Raw genomic sequence first — 22,046 nt, 5'->3', positions numbered from 1 at the left:
GTAAAAAATGTGGTTAGAGGACAGGTGGGGAAGTATGTTATTGATCTATAATACTTCTAGATGTATATTAAAATCTATGTTTGTATAGATATATATCTACCTATAATATATGTATATATCTATCTGTGTAGAGTTATTTACCTATATAGAGATATCTGTCTATATGATATCTGTATATCTATCTATAGATGTCTATATATCTATATATCTATATATAATATACATATCTATATATATATAATATATCCATATAGAGATATCTATCTATATATAATATAAGTAATATCTATATGTATATCTCTATGTCTCTATATATCTACATGTATCCATATATAATAAAGATATATATAAAGATTAATTTTGCTGTTACATTTATTAAATTTATATGTATCTGTAGACAGTATGTAATAAAGATATATATAAAGATTAGCTTTGCTGTTAAATTTATTAAATATATACATATCTGTAGAAATGATATAATAAAGATATATAAAAGCATTTGTTTTGTTATTACATTTATTAAAATTATACATATCTGTCAAAATTGTGTAATATAAAAAATTTATATATAAGCAAAGCATACACAAACATATGTCTCTTGCATCTATTAAATTTATACACACACAGCTGATGGAGTTTGGCAACAATTTAAGGTTAGTCTGGCAAATGCCTGAAAAATAATAACATACAAATCAACAGGCAAGTAAAAATGCTGAACAACATCACAGAGTCTCAGATCCTAAAGTCTGTGGCCTGAAAATCTCTCTGGGTTAATTCAAGTCAATTTAATTTAAAGTATCCCATATATGAGGTTTGACAAAGCTGGTGTGTTTCCACCAACAGCCCTGAGTTTGGAAATAGTTTGGAATAATGGCTCGTAGGAAAACTTCTTTGAAAAATAGCAGTTATGACTTGTATACATTTTCAGCAGTGTTAAAATGCTTTTCCAAAGTTATTTCCTACCTTGAGATACGGGGGCAGGTAGGAGGCTGCTGGAACTGAAATTGGTGGAAACTCAAAGTTTTCCCTTTGGAGATGTTTGTCATCCAGATTCCTGGAGGGTGGTGGTGGTGAGACCAAAAACATCACAAAACACAATTTCTGACAACGATATTTTTTAATTAAAGCCTCACCTTCCTCCTCTTCAGTTTTGTGACTGATGTTTTGTTTTTCAGTGGTCTAACTGAGGGAGGGGAGGGAGTTTTGGGGCTGAGTGATACATTTGTGGACCAAGGGGGATTGAAACACTTGTTACCCATTTCACACTGGGTCATTTTTGCCATACAAAATTCACCTTGCAGCGAAGCCAAGAATTGTTCTTCAGCTCGGTGATAGCAAAACCACATGGCTAAAAATAGCCAAAATCACTTCAGATCTCACTGTAGAAGTTCAGGGAAACCCAGGCAGTGTCACAGTGCTCAAATCCAGGTTTGATTCATAGCTCTGTGTTTTAAGAGTCGCACTTGGCTCATAGGCCATGAAACTCCTCTGTTGATGCTGCTATAAATCAGTCCCAGCTAATGAAATGGTCATTCTGACTCAGTCAGATGATCTTATGTCGATAAAAACACATTAGTTGTTTGCAATTTATGTCCCAAACACTCAAAATTGATTTGAGAGAGCTATACACGTATTTTTGTAGTTCACTATTATGGTAGCAGTCTTCAAATATATGAAAAGAGAACTGGAATTAATCACCTGTGCTTCAGTTGGGAATGCTGGCATAAGCTGCAGCAAAAGGACACTGGGAAAACTGTATTCCAGGTCTCCCTTATCCCTACTTTTAGTGATTTCCTTAGCAGGGTTTGTATTTCTCCCTGGAGACAGGATTTGTCAGCAGTGATAGAACTGTAGTTGATCTTGTTTTGGGACAGAAGAAGCAGACGGAGTTTCTTGAAGTTACTACCAGCTGGGATTTTTGCCATGAGAATGCAAAGTAAGTGAAATAGTGCCCTGGTTCATGTTTTTCCCTCTTTAAATGATCCAGGGAGGTTGAAGTGTTGTGACACAGGAAGATAAAGGCCAATTTATGACTGCCCAGTTCAGCACAGGTGCCAACTGCAACACTTAAGCCAGAGTACAAATGTAGTAATGGACTGGGGAGAAATGAAAGTTTAGATTTTTGATTCATCCTTGGCTTAAAATAAAAGTAAACACAGAAAACCAGTGAGCTGAGCAAGAATGGTGGAACCTGAGGAAACTCCAGTGTACAACATCAGCAGTGCTCTGGCATGTTCATCATGTTTCTGAGTGCAGTTATTTGTGTGGATTTGTGGTTTTTTCAGGTTTTACACAGAGGTGTCATCACCAGTTCAGCTCTGTACCTTAGTTTGGCAGCTCTGCATGGTGGGCATAGTTCTGTGGAAGTAGAATTTGCTCTCAGTAATGTGCTCAGGAGCATAGTAATATATTATGTTATTATGTCAAGTTTAGAGCACCTCAGTGCCAGCAGGTGTTTATGGGTGTTTTATATGTTCTGTATAGAAGTGCTGGGTTTCTCTGCTTTCAGTTCAAACTGAACAGGGAGGTCAGATATCATCTTGCTATTTTGCACTGCTGTTCTGACTTAAAACAGGAGTTCACTATGGAAAAAAAGCAAAGAAGTTCCAGTTCTCAAGCTCATTTGTGACGGTGTAGTCAAATTTTTACTGAGTGAATCAGAAAACAAAAAAATAACTGATTTTTCTGGATGTACAAAATAGTAGCAAATTTATGTTGTCAGTGAAAGAGTTGTGGAGCCCTTTTTTCCTGAATAAGTGTGTTAGATTCATTAATGTATATACCTTATTCATGAATGCATAAGGTTGTATTTTAATTGCCACCTTGACACAAAGGATATTAAAATCCTGAGTAAATTGAATATTAGTTTAGAATAGATTTGTGGCTATGTTGTATTCTCAAAGTACTAATCAGAGACAGTTCTGAAATAATCTTTTTTGTCTATATGTTATAATTATTGGGTAATCAATTTCTCTCTTTTTTTTTTTGTTTCTCCTTATTTTATTTATTTATCTCTCCAAAACACAAGTCAAAGGCCTGCTTTGCTTAAAATTTTAGAAAGTTTTCCTTTTACTTCTTTTAACTAGCCCTTTCACCTGCTACATCATCCTGCCAAAGATCAGGAGGTTCATTCATTTTGGTCAGGTTTACTATTTCATTTGGCGGTGAAATATTGTTAATTATTGTCCCATACATCCTGCTCTGTCCTACCTGTGCTCCTCAGTGTCTAAAAATCTGCCTACTAATATATTCATCTGTGTGTATCCACACGATTTACATGTGCTCACATGGCACTAAATCGTGAATAATTCAATTTCAGGATCCCTCCAGTATTTTGTTTCCTGAGGTTCTCGCCTGCTCACAATAGGGACTAATCCTCTCTTTCTTCCAACCATGTGTTTATGGTTACCCCACACAATAAGGAGTTTAAGTTCTGTTTCTAGGGACTTCTTGAAATGTCCCCTGAGACTTTTTATGAGTTACTTAGGCCCTTAAGTTCCTCATCTATCAGCAATTTTAACAGGTATAGGCTTGGGCTTTCCCTTTACAAACATAGCCAGTGTATTAGTGGGCTAATTCCTCAGCACTTGGAATTCTGTGAAAGGAATATGTTCTTTTTTTTTTTTTCAGATCCTGACAGAATTTTGGGGGTTGTTGGCTTTTTTGGGGATAATTCGAACGGTGGGGAGTAACTGAACAGAGAAACCCCTCGTCTCTGATTTCTGACCAACTTCAAAATTTCTCAGGTTTTCCTGTTTTGTGTGCACGTCTGAACCAAGAGGCTGTAAGAGGAAAACCTGCAATTTGGATGGCAGAGTATGGAACTACATCATACAGCAACTTCTGATTTGCTTAAGAGCACTTATAGTTTGAATAATTTTTAAAAACTTGGCTAGAGCCCAAAGGTCCAGGCTGCATATTAGAGAATCTCCAATTAGAAAAATTAAAGAATAAGATGTATTAATGGAAGACAGAAGTAAAGAGTGTCTTAAGAAATGCAGGAAAACCATAAATAGGTTAGGATGGTGTTACTGATGGCTTTTTTTAGTGGATTTGGTTCAGTGGTCTCTCCTATTGGACTTCTACCAAAACCATCTTGTAGAACTCAAAGAAATTTTTCAAAAAAGCTTCAATAGAGCAAAAAGCAAATCATATATTTATGATGAAAATAAAGGTTCTTTGCCTGCATGTTTTTAAGATGTGTTTTTTTGGTGAAAGTTAGTTTCAGGAGGATCTGGCACTTCCCCTTTTTAATAAATGTTCTTATACTGTAAGTAAACAAAAATAGTGCTTACTGACATGCACGTGGATTTTTGTTTGTTTTTTTTGTAGTCTGTCATTGTGCCTGTTTACAACAGTGAATGCTGGTTAGATGAATGCTTAAAGTCAGTTTGGGAACAAGATTTTGAAGGAACCCTGGAGCTGTCAATTTTTAATGATGCCAGTAAGGTACGTTTCAGACCTTCCTTAAAAAAATGTCAAGTAAAAACTGTCTCTGACAGGAATTTTTGGTTTAGTTCACCAGGCAAACTTAAATAGCTGCATCTATGTCATTATTTTTTCTAGGATGGGTCAGCTGAAATAATTGAAAAATGGAAGATCAAGTTGGAAGAAGTTGGGATTCCAGTAATCATTGGGAGTAATGATTCATCTGAACCTCGAGGTGGTATGTAGCTTAATAGAGATTTTGTGAGAATTAGATTTTTATTGCAGGCACCTTCTGGGTTTTAGTTTGAGAAGTGTCTTTGTAGCTATTTGCATTGCAATGGAAAAAAGCCACGTTGTTTTCCAGAGCTCTCCGTTCAAAAGCTCGTTCCAGTTCAGAACTTGGCCCTGTTGGTTTGGGATGTGTAGAATTTGTTTATATGTCCAGGAAAGAAGAACTTGGCTTAGCACTTGTGCTCTACTCTGCAAAAGAATTTTGTTTAATTGTAGTGTACACAATGTTGTTAATGCTTACAGTTTTACTGTGGCTTTCTGATATCTGATTTGTCTTCAGGAGATGGGTTTTCAGCAAAAAGAAATGTAAGATTTTGTACATGAAGATTTAAAAAGTGTATGCATTTCTTTCAGTTTTGTAAAATAGGCCTTGAAATAGAAAAAAAAAATACGGTTTTGATCCCTTTGATGATCAAATATAAACAGAGGTTTCAGAATAGTTTTGATTGAGCTAAAAGCTCTCACTGAACTCCTAAGTATTCACTCAGAGGGCTAACCCAGTATGTTTACTGGGCTGCCAGATACGTGTATGGTGTGATTCCCTGTTGATTTACATGCTCATGTGAATCACATTTCCCCACTGCAGGAGATTACAAACAAATCTCTCCAAGAGATTTTCTTTTGCTTAATTTGGTTGGTTTATCTTTAGGGTTTTTTAGCACAAAAGCTTCCTAAAACATAAAATAGAAATACAAGCCCGTTGCTCTTCGAAGAAGCTGCTGTTGAGTGACATTGAAGTTGGAAGATCCTGTCTGTGGAGGAGAAGAACAGGACAAAGCAGGAACAGTGTGCTCACATTTTGTAGGGGAGCTGTGGAACTAATGTTTCAGTCATTCTGGACTTTGTTGCAATGAGTAGACAGGTAGGAATTGTTATAAAACTGGTCCAAATTTGTGTCTTCCAAGTTATCTTGCTTAGAGATAACTCTTTGGAAACACTGTAATATCAAAAGCTGGACAGTTTCTGCTTTTAACTAAATGCCCTTTTTGTAAGTGGAGAGAAACCAAGGTTTATTAGAGTCTCTTCAAAATGATCCTCCTATGCAAAAGCCCAGTTCTGTTTCAGGAGGTTTAATTTTCATCCCCAGTCAAAACATGCAAATAAATTGGGAGTTTGGGCACTGAATTAATCTACAACCTGGTATAGGCCCTGGGCTTTATTTACTCTCATTTCTCTGACTGTAGACTTTACAGCTGGTTTTAAACAGTTGTCAGACCCAGCAATACTGAAGTAACACAGCATAACTGTTACTATAAATATTTTTAGTATTTTAGTATCTCTAACATGAACTGGTGTTGTTTTGACAGTACAGCTCTTGCAATATTAGCATTATTGGGCTGGTGATGAGAAAAGGCAGACAGGGTTTGTAGAGGGAATTTTTCTCTTTTGGGCCACTGATACAGCTGGAATTGAGCAATGTCAAGAATTATTCGTATTCCTGGAAATTTGTCTTCTTTTTTTCCCTCCCTCCACTGGGGGTGATCAATCTCCTTTCAAATCTGACTTCTCTTAGTAGTGGATGATCTAGAAGCTAAGAAGGTTGCAATTTCTCAAATCAAAGAATAATCCCAGAGGTTGTTAATTATGATACTTGGTTGGTTAGTAATGTTTTTGTTAATACTATCGTGTTGTGTAATATCTTTTCCATTTTTATAAACATTTTCTATGTCTAAAGTCTTGTTGCTTATAGAGTGCTGTATCAGTTGTGTATAAACTAGTTTTTAGTTTGCCAGAACACACAGGCACGATGCTCTGATAATAACTTGTGTTAGAATTCTGACTTCAGTTCACCTTTGCACTTCAGGAAACTGAACCTAAAAATGAGTTCCTGTTGTGAATTCCAAGTACATTGTGCCATTAGGGACATGTCAGGTTATATTTTGGCTTAACATGCATTTCTCAGCGTTGGTGTAGCTGCAACCTGAGCAGATCTTTAATTAGTTGGGGATGGGGGATGCAGCTGTGAGCATTGTTTTAAATAATAGTATGAAATGCATAGTTGTGCTGAAAAAACAAAGCTCATTCATGTGGAAGTCACTCTTGGGCCACCATTAAAACAAAGACATCTTTCCTTCCCAGTTGTTACATTTTAGGAGCAGGTTACTTGAAATCCATAGTATTTGTTTGCTTTCAGTGATTTACTTTTATTATGTTAAGGACTAGGTACAACTGTAAGGAGTCTTGCCTTTAAAAGAAGATGCTTTGGTACAGAAACAATGTCCTAGTCAGGCTTCACATCTTCAACTATTTACACAAGATTAGGATTTATTTCTGATTCTTTTCTAACATGTAAAAGAAAGGGGGGGGGGGGAACCTAGAAAAAAAGAAAGGGTCACTTGCCTAAAAAAAGGAAACCTTTTTCTTTCCAAGAGTGAGGAATGTTAATATCTCACTGAGGCTTAAGTTTTTACGGCTGTAACCATGGTAACAGGCTCTTTTCACCAAGTAAGCAGGCCTTACAAAACTCAGAGACCTGGCACAAACATTTCATTTTGTTCAGTAGAGTAATATTAAAGATATTTTTTTACTCATGCCAAACATAGAATTTGTTATGGCGAAGCAATTTTTAATACCTAGTTTTTTTCTATGGGGATTTATATCTCCCTTATTAATAATTTAAGAAATATGTGTATTTTCTTCTCTCCTCTCTAAAAAATAGCTGGAAAGCTTCAGGATGGTTCTGTCTTAATCCGAGAAAGAAATATTTTCCAACTCTCTCTCATAACAAATACTAGATATTTCATGATTTTATTTCAAGTGGTTTATTTGAAAATGAGATTTGAAATATTTCAGGAAGTTCATAGAGTAAGATAGTTATCATGTAAAAAATTGTCATCTTGTACTTGCTCCTTCACTTTTTTCCTTCAATTTTGATTCTTTGTCCTTCATTATTGTCAGCTGAAGGTTGTTGAAATATTGGGGTATGGCAATGAAATTAATTGAAATGTAAGTACAGGCTAGTTTACACTTGGTAATTGCTGTAAAGTATGAATTGTATGATGGTGCTGATTTGTTTGATGTTGGGCAAATTTTAATTCTGTCCTGTTCTTTTACCTCTTGCTTTAGTAGGGACCTCCTCAGTATTGGGGTTTTGCTGGCTTGGCATGTCCAGACCTGCTGAGTTGCAATCAGTTGTTTCCCACTAAAATTGCTGGTGCCAGGATTCAGCTCTGCTGTTGGGGCAGCTCCTGTCTTTGCCAGCTGCTTTTTCACTGCCAATAGGAAGCAGACTGAGAGTCACTGTATATGTGAGATTAGATATTCATATGTGTATAAAAGGTAGTGTGTAATTAAACTGTAAGATCATAAGTTCAAGAAATCCACGATGAAGAGACGTTAAGTGAGGATTAAAGTACACAAGAGTAACAGAGTTATAAGGAAGAGCCTTTATTAGTAGTGTTCTGGTGGTAGTTGACATAATGTTCCTTGGAGGCAGCAAGAAATGCAGTCATAAGTCTTTTTCTGTGCTTGGACAACTCAGCAAAATAGCCAAGGAGCACGTGCATTACAGCTCAGGGAACCTTTGAGCCCAGTTAAGTTTATTCCCTGAGCAAACTTAAACTTTATCACATAAAAAGAGTAGAGAATTAGAGAAGTCTGCATTTTTCAAATGCAAAATCTGAAACTTTGGGGATAATGTTAGTTAAAATTATTCTCCTCTGTTTCATGGCAAGATTTTTTGGCTTTACATTTCCAGTTTTCCCATTAAAGAATAAAACTCTCATATTGTATTGTGTATCTTCACATCATTTGGTTTGCAAGTCAGGGCACTCCTTTGCTGGATTCCCTGACTTGGTTCCATAAATGCTTCAAAGCTGAAGTGTTACGTATGTGACCAAGTGGAATTCATATAGAATTTTTCAGAATGATGCTGGATACAGTGTGCTCTTTTCATATAATGCTGCCCAGGAGAAGAATTCAGAATGTTCTTAGGTAGACCTTGTCTACCAGCAGAAATTATCCCAGGTAAACACTCCTGCCTTGCAGATGTATTTGATGTTATGGTATAAATTAGCCAGCTTTGTGCTCCTTGTGTATATCTAATCAATCCTGCTTTGGCTCCCCTCTGCATTACAAAGGGCACTTAAAGTTTTTGTGTTTGCAAACTTTATATTTAACAAGCATCACAGAACAGAACTTAATTTTTGAGTCCTTTTGAGGACCTGTCCACCTGATGGGAAGAACAGCAGTTTCTGGATCTTTCTTTGCCTCTTTTATGACTTTAAAGATGAATGTTTATACAGCCAAGGGTTTTCAGCACCTGCTCTTAGCAGGGGATGGAACTAAGTTCCTTCCAACCCAAACCATTCTGAGATTCCATGATCTGAGGTCTTGGATGTGAAACCTAAACAGCTAGATGACTTTAAAGGTTCCTTCCAACCCAAACCATTCTGGGATTCAGTGATCTGAGGTTCTGGATGTGAAACCTAAAGAGCTGGACTTCTCAAGATATGCATTACATATTATATCTTTATGGAGGGCCAGCAAAAGTATTCTAATTCTGCTTGATGGTAGAATGCTGATAATCACTCAGAGAAGAAGACTTAAGTAGGCATCCTATTTAAATATTTACAAAGTACCTTGTTTTAAATATGGAAGAATCGGGGACTTTCTGTGATACCGATTCTCGTATTTTCTTTCATCTGTTCCTGACAATAGTAAGATTTAAAAAAACACAATGGTAAAAACTACCCCGTAATTTTATCTTTGTTTTCTCAACAGTTGGATTTGCTAAAAATCAAGCAGTAATTCAGAGCTCAGGAGCCTATCTCTGCTTTCTGGATTCAGTAAGTTAACGCATTTTGTCTTTGTTGGTATAATTTTATTGGTTTTAATGTAGTTGTTAACAGTTTGATTTGCCTTAAAGACAAGCTGTTTAAAGGTGTTTGGGTGTTAAATGTGCTGGTTACTATTTATAGCTCCAAAGTTGTCTTCCAACCTGTAGAAAGCCTCACACCATTCTTTGATTATATCAGATTTCACAGGCTGGTGTGAGCAGGGCTGGGCCAGGTTGGTATTTAGGTGTTTTCAGGATTTTTCTTTCCCACATTCTACAGAAAATTGTATTGACGAGAAACTAAGAGCTAATCTGTGGCTTTTTGATGCAAAGCAGGAGAGGTCTCACCTTCCATCTTGAATTTTTTTCCCAGTCCTTTGTGGGATACCTTCTGTGGAGCCATTCAGCTCAATAACCCAGAGATAAGGATGTGTTAAAATTCTGTGAATTATTCAGTATACTGTTGCAGGACGTGGTTAAGAGGTGCTATATTTCTGCTGACCCAAGGAAATGCAGCTGAAATATCTTGTACATTTGAAAAATTACATTTTGCAGGTTGTTTTCTTGGCCTTTATTCTTGCTTTTGTTAAGTTATTACTGTGCTCGGTGTGCCTTGTAAAATGTGTTTATTTGAATTTGTCCTCATTTAATAGTTTGTTGGTTTGGGGGTGTGTGTGTGTTTGTTTGTTTTACAGAGTGTATTTCATGTAAATTTTTGTACATAAGTTTATGGAAGGTGAAGTTACTGGGGTTTGAAAAGGTCATTTTCACAGACATCAAAAAGTAAATATTTCCTATCCAGCACTGAGCATCAGCGTCCATTTCATAAACAAAGTGTGCTGAGGAAAGAGGAACACAAAAGCCACTGATCTGATTTTGGTCACCTGACTGGGCACGTCATGGAAGAGTGGAGGGACCTCATAAATTATGCCAGGAAATAATTGGAGTGATGCCAGTTGTGCTGAGGTGGATGAACTCAGGATCAAGTTCTTTTTGCTTTACTTGGGCAGACAAAAAGCCAAGTGCCATTTTGTCTATACAAATGATTTAACTCTCCTGTGTTTGGAGTCAGTGAGGCTGTTTATATATCTAAAATGAAAAAAACCCCAGATCTTATGATTTCCAAAGCTCAGGTATTCCAGGCTTGGACAGATCTCACATTGCAGGGGGCATTCCAGGCAGTCTGTATGAGTTACATATGTACTTATGTTGACTGAAATGAATTGAGTCCACATGTACATGAATGAGAAATTAATCTACCATTGTCTCATGGAGCTTCATATCTTCTATCTGAAAATAATTTACTGAGGCAAATTATAGGTTGGTCTTTCTTTTCAATCCAGACAGGTCTAATTGTTTGTAAATCACAAGCAGCAAGCTAGAGAATTAAATTATCTAAATGAAATTAATTCATATTTTTACAGTAATATCTTCAGAATTCTACATTTGTTATTTACCATGTAGTGTACATCTTCATGCTGCTGTGTTGTTTCTGTTTGCTGGCTAACTATGTAGGAAAACAAAACATCAGGGAAAGAAATTACAACTGCTAAGGAATATAACAGGTGATGATTTTGTATTTCTGCAATATTATCATTAGCATAAGCTTATATTTAATATCATTAAGATCTACTTGAAGTGAGCTGAGAATTTTATGACTTACAGTGTGGATAAGCTTGGGAGGAGTTACAAAGATTTTCTGTTCTGTGCACTTTTATTTCTGCTTCAAAACAGGCATTCTGAACTATGAGAAGCCTAATCTCGATACAAAAGAAATATCAAAATTAATGAATAATTTACATTAATTAAATGCATTTTCTGCTGTCTGTCCCTGTGACTAGCATTCTTTTTGCTGAAAACAGATTGGAGGAAATAAAATGACTGTGGAAACTGCTCCAAGTCTAAAAATTGCTCAATGTTTTGGCTGTAGCTGGTCAATGTTGTGTGATAAATGCTGAAACACAGATGTTGCCAGCTGTTTAACAACTCTGCTTCCACACACCACCTACCTTCTTGGTTGCAGTCACCAATCCAGTATCCAGCTCTCTAGGAAGGAATGCTGATATCAGCCCTCTGGAATGTGCTGCAGCAGTGCCAGGGAACTGACCTTCAGAAGTGCAGCCACAGCTTCAGGTTTGCTGTAGGTGGATGTGGAGAGAAACGGGGCTGGGAATGGGGATTTTGCATAAAGGTGGAGAAATACACGGTGGCTCTTTGTGCATTCCTTTGTCTTCTCGGAGTAAAAGGATGTAGGAACATATGTGGGAGCATCTTTGGAAGTACTGGCTCCAGAGAGACTGTTTTGCTTGCCATTCCAGCTGGAGTAAAGCTGCTTGTGTTATGTCTCTCAACACAGATTTGTGAGGACAACAAACTGGGAAGAAATGTGGAAAAAAAAGGTTGCAGAGCTCAGAACTGTCAGAATTTGATCAGCCCGTTCTAGTATGAAGTGGCAGCTGTTTGACTAACAGCCATTGTGCAGTTTTTTTGCCATGGTTGTTCTTACAGATTTCACCTCTAAGCTACTGAGGCATTTTTTTCCCCACTGGGAAAACAAGTAGAAAAATTGAAGATACTTCACAAATTTTTCATATTTAACATTTATAGTATCAGGAAATGAGAGCTAATTATGCAAAATATTTCAGTATTAGCTTTACTCTCCTAAAACTGTCTACAGTTATGACTTTATCTACCAGTTTCATTGTGCTGTAGCTGTAGTTTGTCAGTTCTCTGGGGTCATGCCATCTTTGTTAGAAGCATTTCCCCAGTTGCAGCACAGCAGAACTCTTACACTAAAAATCCTGTTTGCTGCTTTGAACTGCTGTTTTCTTTGACATTCACTTAAACATGCCTATACTTGTGTAAAACTGTACTTCTTTAAAAAGGAACATGCTTTCATTTCATCTTAATCATCTGTGGAGTTTCCAATTCTTTCAGGTTTAATCAGTGTGTTGTTGGGGATTGTTAAAGGAGAAATATAAAAATGTGTCCTTTTTTGACCTGCAGTATTTCAAAGCCAGTCATATTCACTTGAGTCCTTGACACGCTTGTTTTAATCTTTTGAAAGGCTCTGTTGGCAATGTATCACTATTCCAGAGATTCTCAGGCAGTTCAAAGATGTGACTCTAAACCACTAAGAGCTGAAAATGCCACAGGGACACAGCTGAGTTTTGTTCACCAACAGTGAATCCAGGACCACTGGATTTGACATTCCCATGTTTAAGTGGCAGCTGCTGACCTGTGCCTTTCTGGTTGTGAGATTTGCTTGTGTCATTTAAGTTGGGAATGGTAATTTTAAATTGCTGTGAAATTTCGTGTGTTCCTTGAGTTTCAAGTTCAAACCCACTTCCTCGAGGGGCTGTTGATAAAGGTCTCGGAGGAAGGAGGTTGGACCTCAGTTAAATGTTTCAGCCTTCAAAATAGGATTCAGTTATAAACAGAGCTGCTTGGTTTTACTGTTTCCATAACCTGCTGGGTTTGAAAAAGTGGATTTCTTTTTAGTTGCCATTATATATATATTACAGGCACTAAGAAACTTTTAAAATATTCTCCCTTTCAAATGAACACCTGTATAGCTTAGGAAATAAAACAATGATCAGACTTGATGTGTTTGGTTTCTGTTGTTAACATGCCATTCCCTGAGAATTTTATCCTCTGATTTAAAAACTGAAATAAAGCTGTTACTCAAAGTGGATGTAGTGATGAACTCCATTACTAGAAGACTCTTTCTGTCCAGAAGAGTTGTCCATGTTTCTGAACCACTAATGAGCCCCAAAAAATCAAACTAGAAGTGCTTGAAGACACCATTGCTTTTATTGTTCTGTGAGGACGTGCTTGTACTAAAAACAGATTAAATGCCTTTATCTGCTATGTGCAATGTTAATTTTCTGTTTCCTAAATGAAAAAGCAAACCTTCTGGATTTGGTTGCCATAAGATCTCTCTGTTTGGAGTGTTTGGAATTGACAGTGAGGATTTGACTCTTCTCTAAGTTTATTGACTTTGCTATGGAGCACCTTGTGAGTTACCTGCTTCCCTTGACTGCAAACACTCACACACTTTATTTTCAGTGGCCCAACTGTGAGAAAAATCAAAGGTGAACTCCAATAACCACAGAAAAGCAAGATATGAAAAGGCATTGTCTGCATTTATTGAACAAATGCACCAAGGTGGGAGCTACTTTGAAAATGTTCTGACCAACTAGTAGTGATGCTGAATTAAAACATTCCATAAAAATATGGTGAGGCTCATAAGAACACCAGTATATCTTCCATGCAGACCTGTTTGTTGCCATGCTCAAGAATAGAAAGGTGTTCAGTGCAGTCAGCTTCTCAAACTTTGAAGTGTTTTTTTTCTTGTCCCCCTCTTTCTCAGTTTAATTCAGGAGCAGAAACAGAAAAGTAGTAATTTTTTTCCTATGATCTTGCAAGTACTGACAGATCATTAGTCTCAGGTGACTCATGGGTGCCATTAGAGTGCCTGATTTGATCAGTTTGATAGTGTGAGGCTGTTTTAAAAACCTGCCCCTAGAGAACTGCCTGGGATCTGGGTATTTGTTTTGGTAGAGCTGTTGACAGGCCAAGCTTTGGAGGTCCCAGACCTTTCATTTCCCTGGTTCAAGGAGTTGAACTGAACAATAGCAAAGAAAGATTTTCACTATGGTCTGAGCAGGTGCAGCACAAATGAATGACCATTTGATGGATTGAAAGACTTTGGAGATGCCATACTGTTGCTCAGTGAGTGAAACATTCCTCCTGGTGCTTCTACTGGTTGTGTTTTACATGTAATAACTGCAGCAGAAAGAAGGTGCTCTTATTATGGGGGTGGAGGGTATCAGATCTCAGTTTTGTTTTTTTTTTTATTTTTTGAGCAGCCAAACACAAAGGGAATTTGGAAAAGCCTGTGATGCTGAGTCTGTAACGTGAGCCTAAGAAAGCACTACAGTACTGAGCTACAATTAGTGTCTTATTTTTTGTGAACTTGCCCTTGGGTGCCAAAAGTGTATTTTACATTGAGCTGTATTTTTTGTTTTACTTTCTGAAGTTCAGAACCCCCCACTTTTCAGGGAAAATCATGATGTTATCACCGTGGAGCTCAGTGTGGTGCAGGCAGCCCTGTTGAAGAGGCCAGTGAATGCTTGTCATTTGAATTAATCCAAATTGATTTAAGAAACCCATCCTGAAACAGCAACAGCTTCCTATAAATTCTGTGTTATTTTGGGTGCCTGGAGAAGTTTCTGTTTGTTGCTTTATTTCCTGCTGTGTACCTGTTTGGCCTTCTTTGCACTGCATGAATGAACATACTTAGGTGACAGCAAACCCATCTATTACTTGAGACTTTTCTAAATTTTTCTGCTAAGTTTGGTGAGTGAGGTTACATGAAAAAAGATTTCTTTACAGATTCATTCTTACTTAGCTGCAGTATTGCAAGTATATGATTAGGGAAGGCTTGCATTTACCTAGCATTTATTTTAAACCTGTTATTTCCATTCTTTCATTCTCTCTTCATCCTGTCTGCTGTATATCTGCTAGGGGACAACCATTAGAAACTTCCATGTAAACAGAGAAAATTGAATTTCAGTAAAAACTTCTGTTAAGCTTCTGTTTTTAAAATTATATATTCAGTGTAACTCCCTGCTGGCATTGTTATCTTCCCCACTCTCACCTAGGAGACCAAAACAAACTAAATAAACTTCCCTTTTTTGGCTACATTTGGATAGGCCCTTTTTTTTTCTGTCTGACATGACAGGAGTGAAAAATAATTTTGAAAGTGTTTGTCTAATTACTGAGGTTTTGTTCTCAGTTTTTAACCAAAATAAGATGACCAAACTCTAACTGTAGAAACCAAAGTCTGGCAACGTGTTTTCTAAATTCAATATTGTGAATACAGCAAAATTGTATTTGTGATTGCATAATGTACAGCTGGATAAAATACTTTTAACTTCTTAATTGTCCAGTATTACTCTTATCACTGCAGTGCATGGTTGGGCCTCTCACTCCTACCAGTGGCCTCTGAAGTTGAAAAAAAAATTTAAAGTGCTTTTATTTTGTGGTACAGTTGTTTCAATTTTACTCATTAGAATTTAATTTGGTTTTTAAACACTGGTCTCAAATATATCCACATCACTTAAGATGATTTTGCTATAAATATATTCTGTTTTCCACTTTGGCCCAGTCATCAATAGTGAAGGGTCTGTTGAAGGTGGATTTTGCAGCTGCCTTTCTTTCACAGTTGCCCAGCCTGAGTCCAAGAATGACTGATGTGTCTCATTTTTGTCTGGGATGTGACTTGTATTTTGTGCTGTTCTTCCTCATTGCCTGATTCCTGTATTATTTTATTTGAGATTATACCTTTAAATATTATATTCTTTTTTCCCCCCTTCTTTCTTTCTCCTTTCATGAGCATGGAAGCAGCACAGAACAGTACATCAGTGCAGCAGATGTGTAAAGCTATTAATAAAAAAAAAAAAAGACAAAATTATTTAAAAAACCAAAGGTCATTCAGGATAAGAGTTCATAGAGTTTTCCAGCATTAGAGAACAAAGCTGTATTAATAAAAAGAGGCATTTTTGTGGTTCTAGTGCCCCCTCTTTAGCTGGAGTTTGCAGAACACTGATGCTCCCTGATAGCCTGAGACCCAGATCTGTCCATGTGTGTTTTGCCAATAGCACCAAAATGACACAGTTTTGTTAAGGGAACGAGGCCATTCCTGTCAAATTGTCCTCTGCTGAAAACATGACATTGAGCTGTTTGGTGAATGGGATATTTGAATTTGGTTTGAATACCTTCCACGCTGATTTAACATTTTTAAATCAAGATTATTTTTCACCTCTGTGTATGAGTTCTGTTAAATTTCTCTCTGGTGTGAGGGATCATAAACAGTGGAATCTTTTAGCACATATTTTGTATCTTGTAAGAGATTATAGTAACAGTGTTATAAGCATTGAAATTCCATACTTTTTGGTAGATTTCTTTTTCATTCTCTCTTTTTTTCACATTTAACAAGAAGACATATAAGAATCTTTAGTTACTTGTAAAGGAGCAAACAAGGCTCAGTTAAAAGTTATCTCCTATTGCTTATGTGCAAACCAGGTTTTAATTTACAAAAAAATCAGCTCTGTATTTGGCAATAGGATTATGGTTCTTCTGGGAAATAGGATAAAGGTTTTATTGGAACATTTGTACAGGATAAGTACAGGAATTCTGGTGCCTTATTGATAAAGTGCATTAAATGGTAAATAATTCTGTTGTAGTTTTGATGTAAGTCATGTGCAGACGTTGAGAAATCAGAAGGGTTTTTTCACTCCATTGGCTTTCAAAATCAGTAACAGCTGTCATGCTAATTACTAAATATATCCTAAATACAAAATACAGAAAAATGCTTTTGGCAATGTATTCCTTCCATCTTTTATAAACTTGGATGTGATAAGGGTCAGTTTTATTATTCATTTTTTTTATCTTTAACCTTGAATTGTATTAAATAGTTGGATCTACTTCTAAAACTTTTTTCATCATGAGTTGTTTTTATAAAACTATAGTGGCACCTTTATAGCAAGGTCATTCAACCCTTTAAGCTTGAGATATTTAAGCACCAATATATGTTTTTGTTGCCGTTGATTTGATGGAAAGTTTTATTGTGAAAGTTGTTGCAAATTCCATATTGGGGTTTTTGGCTTTAGTAGGAATTTCCTTAGAGTGACAAACTGTTAAAAGAGAGGCTGTTGAACAGGAAATCAGGACTCCTTTGAATCATGTTTGCCTGATAAAGTTATTTGGAAGTATTTTGAGAAGAAATAGGCTGTGTTAGCTTTCACCAGCATCTAAGAAAGTCTGATCCTTTAAAAGGGAGGAAATATGGCACCAAAATGGAAAACAATATAGTCAGAAACCTTAGGAGGCTAAATTTAGGGAAGAGAATTTGGGCTAAAGTTTTTATAGACTGTAAAATCATGGTCTAGAAAGGATTTAATTCTGAACAGGAAATAATATGATTTTGAAAGGAATCTCTCCTAGCTGTCCAGGGAAGGTATGCAAGGTTACTAACTCTTCAAAAAGCAACCTTTCTGTATGTAAGTAAAATAGATCTTTATGCTACAAGTGGAAGCAGTACTAACATGAAGTCAAAATCTAGGTGGTGTGCTTTAAAGCCAGTGCCAATGCTGATGTATTTTAAGAGTGTGGGTACTTTCCTTTTTTCCTTTTTCTCTAGAATTTTATCATTTCACAAATGCTAGTTTCTGTGCTTGTGATATATGACATAATTCTAGATCTAGACACCGAAGGCTTTTCATTGTCAATGAAACAAGGTACAGCCAGACTAAAGAGAACATTTCCTTGTATTGCTGAGGTGGCTCAAATCAAGGTTTTAATCAAGATTAGTTCCCTGTGCTGACACTACCAGTGCTGCTCTGGGAGTTGTGCAAGAGTTGGTGAGTTTCTGAGAAATAAATGTGTGGGTGCTGTCGACGTGTGTTTGAGATCCCAGCGCCATTGTCACATCATAGTTTTGATCACTTCCAGCTCGAGCAGCACTGAGTTTAATCCCCTGAAAAGTGTGAAGACTCTTAATATCTGTTCCATTTGCATTTCTGACTGCAAGCCAGTAAAATGATGTTAATTTAGCAGCACATTCTGATGTGTGTCAGTACTGTACTGTGACCCTTTTTATGTTCAGTAACAGTGTGCTATTTATTCCAGGATGATGTGATGATGCCACAGCGGGTTAGGCTGCAGCACCAAGTTGCCATTCAACACCCAAACAGTGTGAGTACTTTTTTCTTGTGTGTATTTGTGGGTTTTTCTTTTACAAAGTTCCGGATACATCTTTAAAAGGATATGAAAATTTCACAGTCGGGCTGGTGGAGGCAAAGCAATAACTAGTGTATTCTTTTCCTTTATTTTTAATCCTTGCATTGAATAGGAGCTTTGATTGAACTTCTCCTCTTCTTTTTATTTTCTCTGTTCAGAAAACCAGATCTCATTATAACAGTGATACTCTTTTGCAAAGGAATATACAGGTCTGTAATCTAAAGGAGAATGCTCTTTTTATGTAGCTTAAGTCATGTGAAAAGCTGCAAAGGATTGGTTACAGCTATGGTTTCTCTGGTTTTAATATTTGAGAGACTATAAACCATGGGGAATGTATGGGTTGTTATTACTGAAAAATTGGCCTACAGTTCAGATGGTGTTTCTCCCTATGTCTGCTTGCAAAAGAAAACAGTATTAGAAGGCCATTCTTTATTCCTGTGAAATGAACTCCTGGAAACACTGTGAGATAGTTCTTCTCTGATCTATATGCTTTTGATTTTAAATTATTTTCTGTGATTAGAGTCAGTATTCGTTAGAGAGAGTTTGTGTATATGCTCTACTTACCTGAATATATATATAAATAATTTGTTAAGGTTCTAACTTTATTTCTCCATGTTATTGATATAGATATTCCTTTATAAACTTGAAAACTGAGTTTGTAATCCTATCTGCCATTTTCAGCAAAATCAGCCTTATTGTTTGCACATCTCTGACATTTCCTCTTGTGAAAGTTATTTCAATGTGCAAGAGGTGTCTGGAAAGGGAAGGTCAATTGACTTGATCTGTCAAGTAGGTATTTCCTGCAGGTCTCTGAACAAAACAGACAGTTTTAGGATTATCACTGTCTGGGAATTAAACACCTTTTGAACTTTTCCTCCAAAACACTCTTGCTTCAAAGTAGGGATGATTGCAGTCATTTCAGCTGAGGAATGTCTGCCAAACAACCTGCTGCTCAGTGGTGGGCTGTGAACCTGCTCATCACACCACCTGCAGTAGGCTCTTAGAAATCTGATAATCCTTACGATGTAATTTATTAAATTATAGTTTTGGTGCTGCCCGGGTAGCAGTTAACCTAATTCACATTATGAACATAATAAAATGATAAATCCAAAGTTGTTTTTGTTCTGATAGCGATCAGTTAATGTAATCCCACAGCCAAATGCCAAAAAAACCGGAGAGGCAAGTTGATCCAGTAAGCTTGTTTTATGGAAATTAGTTTCAAGAGCTATCCTATTTCTTGCTTATGTGGCATCTATAGCTGTATATGAAGACTTTTTTAAATTAGACTAAATTCAACTGAGCAGTTTGTAGTCTGCTTAGAACACACTTCAACTGTTTTGTTTATAATCTGCCCAACAACATTCAGTGTGAACTATTAAATGACAATCAAACAAGTAATAAGGGGGGCCTGAGTAGACTGAAGGGTCTGTTCTAAACAGCACTAACTTGTTATTCCCATGTTCTAAACTCACCTAAACTTGTGGTCCTGTTGCAGTACTTGTGGTGGGCTGGCCCTGTCTGGGCTCTCACTCCTCTCAGCAGGATGGAGTGGTGGGAGAAGACAAGATGGAAAAGACTGCAGGGTCAGATAAAGGCAATTTAATGAAAGCAAAAGCAGAGGAATATCCCTTTGGTCAGTTTGGGTTGACTGTCCTGACCATGTTCCCTCCCCAACCCCAGCCTGCTGGAGAGGGGGGAATGCTGGAGGGGCATCCCTGCTGTGGGAGCACTGCCCAGCAGGAGCCAGAGCAGCAGTGTTACCAACACCTCTCCAGTTACCAATACACAGCACTGGGAGGGCTGTCATGGGCAAAATTAACTCCATCTCTGCCAGACCCAGGACATTTTCCTTGTTGCAGATATAGAAATGTTTGTAATGCCTATGGGAGGTATAACCTGGGTTAATGTTGTATTTTGCAGAACTCTGATTCAAAGGCCTGAAGGAGAAAAGGAAACATATCCAGCTCTTTCTAATGAGCAAATGGATTAGTTTGGTCAAGAGCCCCTCTAAAGTTCTGACAGAACTTTGAGAAAAGTTGATCTTCTGGTCACAAATCTACTGACCAATGTCAGGGTGGAATGGTGTTCTTAAGAGAATGATCTCTCTGCTGCCCTCAGAATAATTGTGCCATTCAGTTTTCTGGCCTTGGGAGATGGTCGGGCGTGTTTGAATGTTTTGTTCTGTATTTGAAGTTGTGGCCATAGCTTCAGTCAGTCTGATAAGGCAGAGTAGGTGGAGGGGCAAAAAAAAAGGGCAAAAATAAAAGCTAAAAAAAAAGCAGAAGCTTGAGAAATGTCCATGAAGCAGTGAGCTTTTTTGGTTTGTTCCTGAAATTCTAATTTGCAGACTTGGACTTTCCACTGTTTTGCAACTTTTTCTGACCTGGATTTTTGACTTTATGTAATCTCAGTGTATTTTCAGAAATTTTATTCCTAATCCTGAGGCTGCTGATTGTTACTAGGAGTCAGATTTGAAGACTGGGATCTAATATTAGAGGTTTCAGTCTACTGTTGTTACTGCTATAGATTTGCAGGTAGGAAAAGTCTCCAGCTTCCTCCACCAAGAGAAATCTCCCAGATCCAAACTAATCCCCGAGGTTCTTCCTCTTTTGTGTTACTCTTAAATGCAAATTGCCTTGCCCTGACTTGAAGCCTGGTTAATAAACAGCAGAACCAAAGGTATCAGATGCCTCTGGGATACTCCCCAACGAGTTGTTCTTCAAGGAAACACGTGTCTCTATCTCTGAGAAAGCAAGAAGCTTGTCCCCTGGTTCAGGTGCTGGAACATGACTGGGGGAACCCTGCAGCAGCCTGAACCTTTGTGCCTCATTTCCTCTATCATAGACTACATAACTGTGCTTTAAAGAGCAAAGTAATTTCTATTCTCTTAAGCTGCTCTTATCTGGAAGACGAAAAAAAAAAATCTTGTAGGGTGGAACTGTTTTGTCCTTGGTAAGTTTAGAGTGGGGGATTTGAGATCTCAAAAGACAAATGACTAATACATTGTGCTTTTTATTAAAAGCAGCTCTCCAGGACTGCTGTCATCCTCTCCTCTGGTGATTATTTCACATCATCTCCAAGTCCTGTTGACATGGATTCTATAAATAGAAACTCTCAGAAGGCACAAATTTTTGAGACTCTGAGTATTTACACTACAAATTCTGAAGTTCTGCTTAAGAAATATCCAGTGTGAATCCCTGCTTTTAGCAGTTGGAAAACTTAGGGACATCATCCTGTCTATTGATAATGTAATGACTACCAACCTTTGGTGGTTTTGGACACTGTATTGTCTGCTGGGCGTGGTGTAACTTTATTCTTTCTCTCACCAGCCTTTATTTGAGTATATTGTCCCCCACAATATGACTTTGCACATGAGCAGCATGCGGCTTCAAGTTTTTGTATCTTTCTTTCAGCAGAATTGCTTATAAAGTAGCTGAACTTTTCCTGACTGTCTCCCACCTCAATGAGGAAACAACAGCTGGAATCAGAATGTGGGCAGTGGAGACAAAAACATTATTTCCTTTTGTTATCACTGGCTGAATAAGAGGTGAATCAGTGCCAGTGTGACAAAGAACACCTTTCTTTTTGTTGTGAAATTACAGGCTCTGTCTCAAACCTGTAGGATACCTAGGCATGTGAGAGAAAACTGAATATTCCATTTGCATTTCTTCAATGAGAATTCTCACTATTTTGCATTTCTAAAGCAGATTTTTGGCATATTCTGCAGCTTGGGTTTGGAGCAAGA

The 22,046-nt window shown here is 37.2% G+C and overlaps 1 protein-coding gene across 1 annotated transcript in view; it reads left to right on the top strand.

Moving 5' to 3' along the window:
• The window catches only part of B3GNTL1 (UDP-GlcNAc:betaGal beta-1,3-N-acetylglucosaminyltransferase like 1), a 112,055-nt gene that overhangs the window by 543 nt on the left and 89,466 nt on the right, over positions 1-22,046 (top strand). The window contains exons 2-5 of the mRNA XM_027664103.1: positions 4,333-4,449; positions 4,567-4,666; positions 9,442-9,506; positions 18,191-18,256. Coding sequence (XP_027519904.1) covers positions 4,333-4,449; positions 4,567-4,666; positions 9,442-9,506; positions 18,191-18,256 — 348 coding nt within the window. The remainder of the gene's footprint in view (positions 1-4,332; positions 4,450-4,566; positions 4,667-9,441; positions 9,507-18,190; positions 18,257-22,046) is intronic.

This window comes from Corapipo altera, unplaced genomic scaffold (assembly GCF_003945725.1).
Source record: "Corapipo altera isolate COAL_440 unplaced genomic scaffold, ASM394572v1 122, whole genome shotgun sequence".
NCBI classification, from domain to species: domain Eukaryota; kingdom Metazoa; phylum Chordata; class Aves; order Passeriformes; family Pipridae; genus Corapipo; species Corapipo altera.
This window is presented reverse-complemented; position numbering and strand designations above follow the sequence as displayed.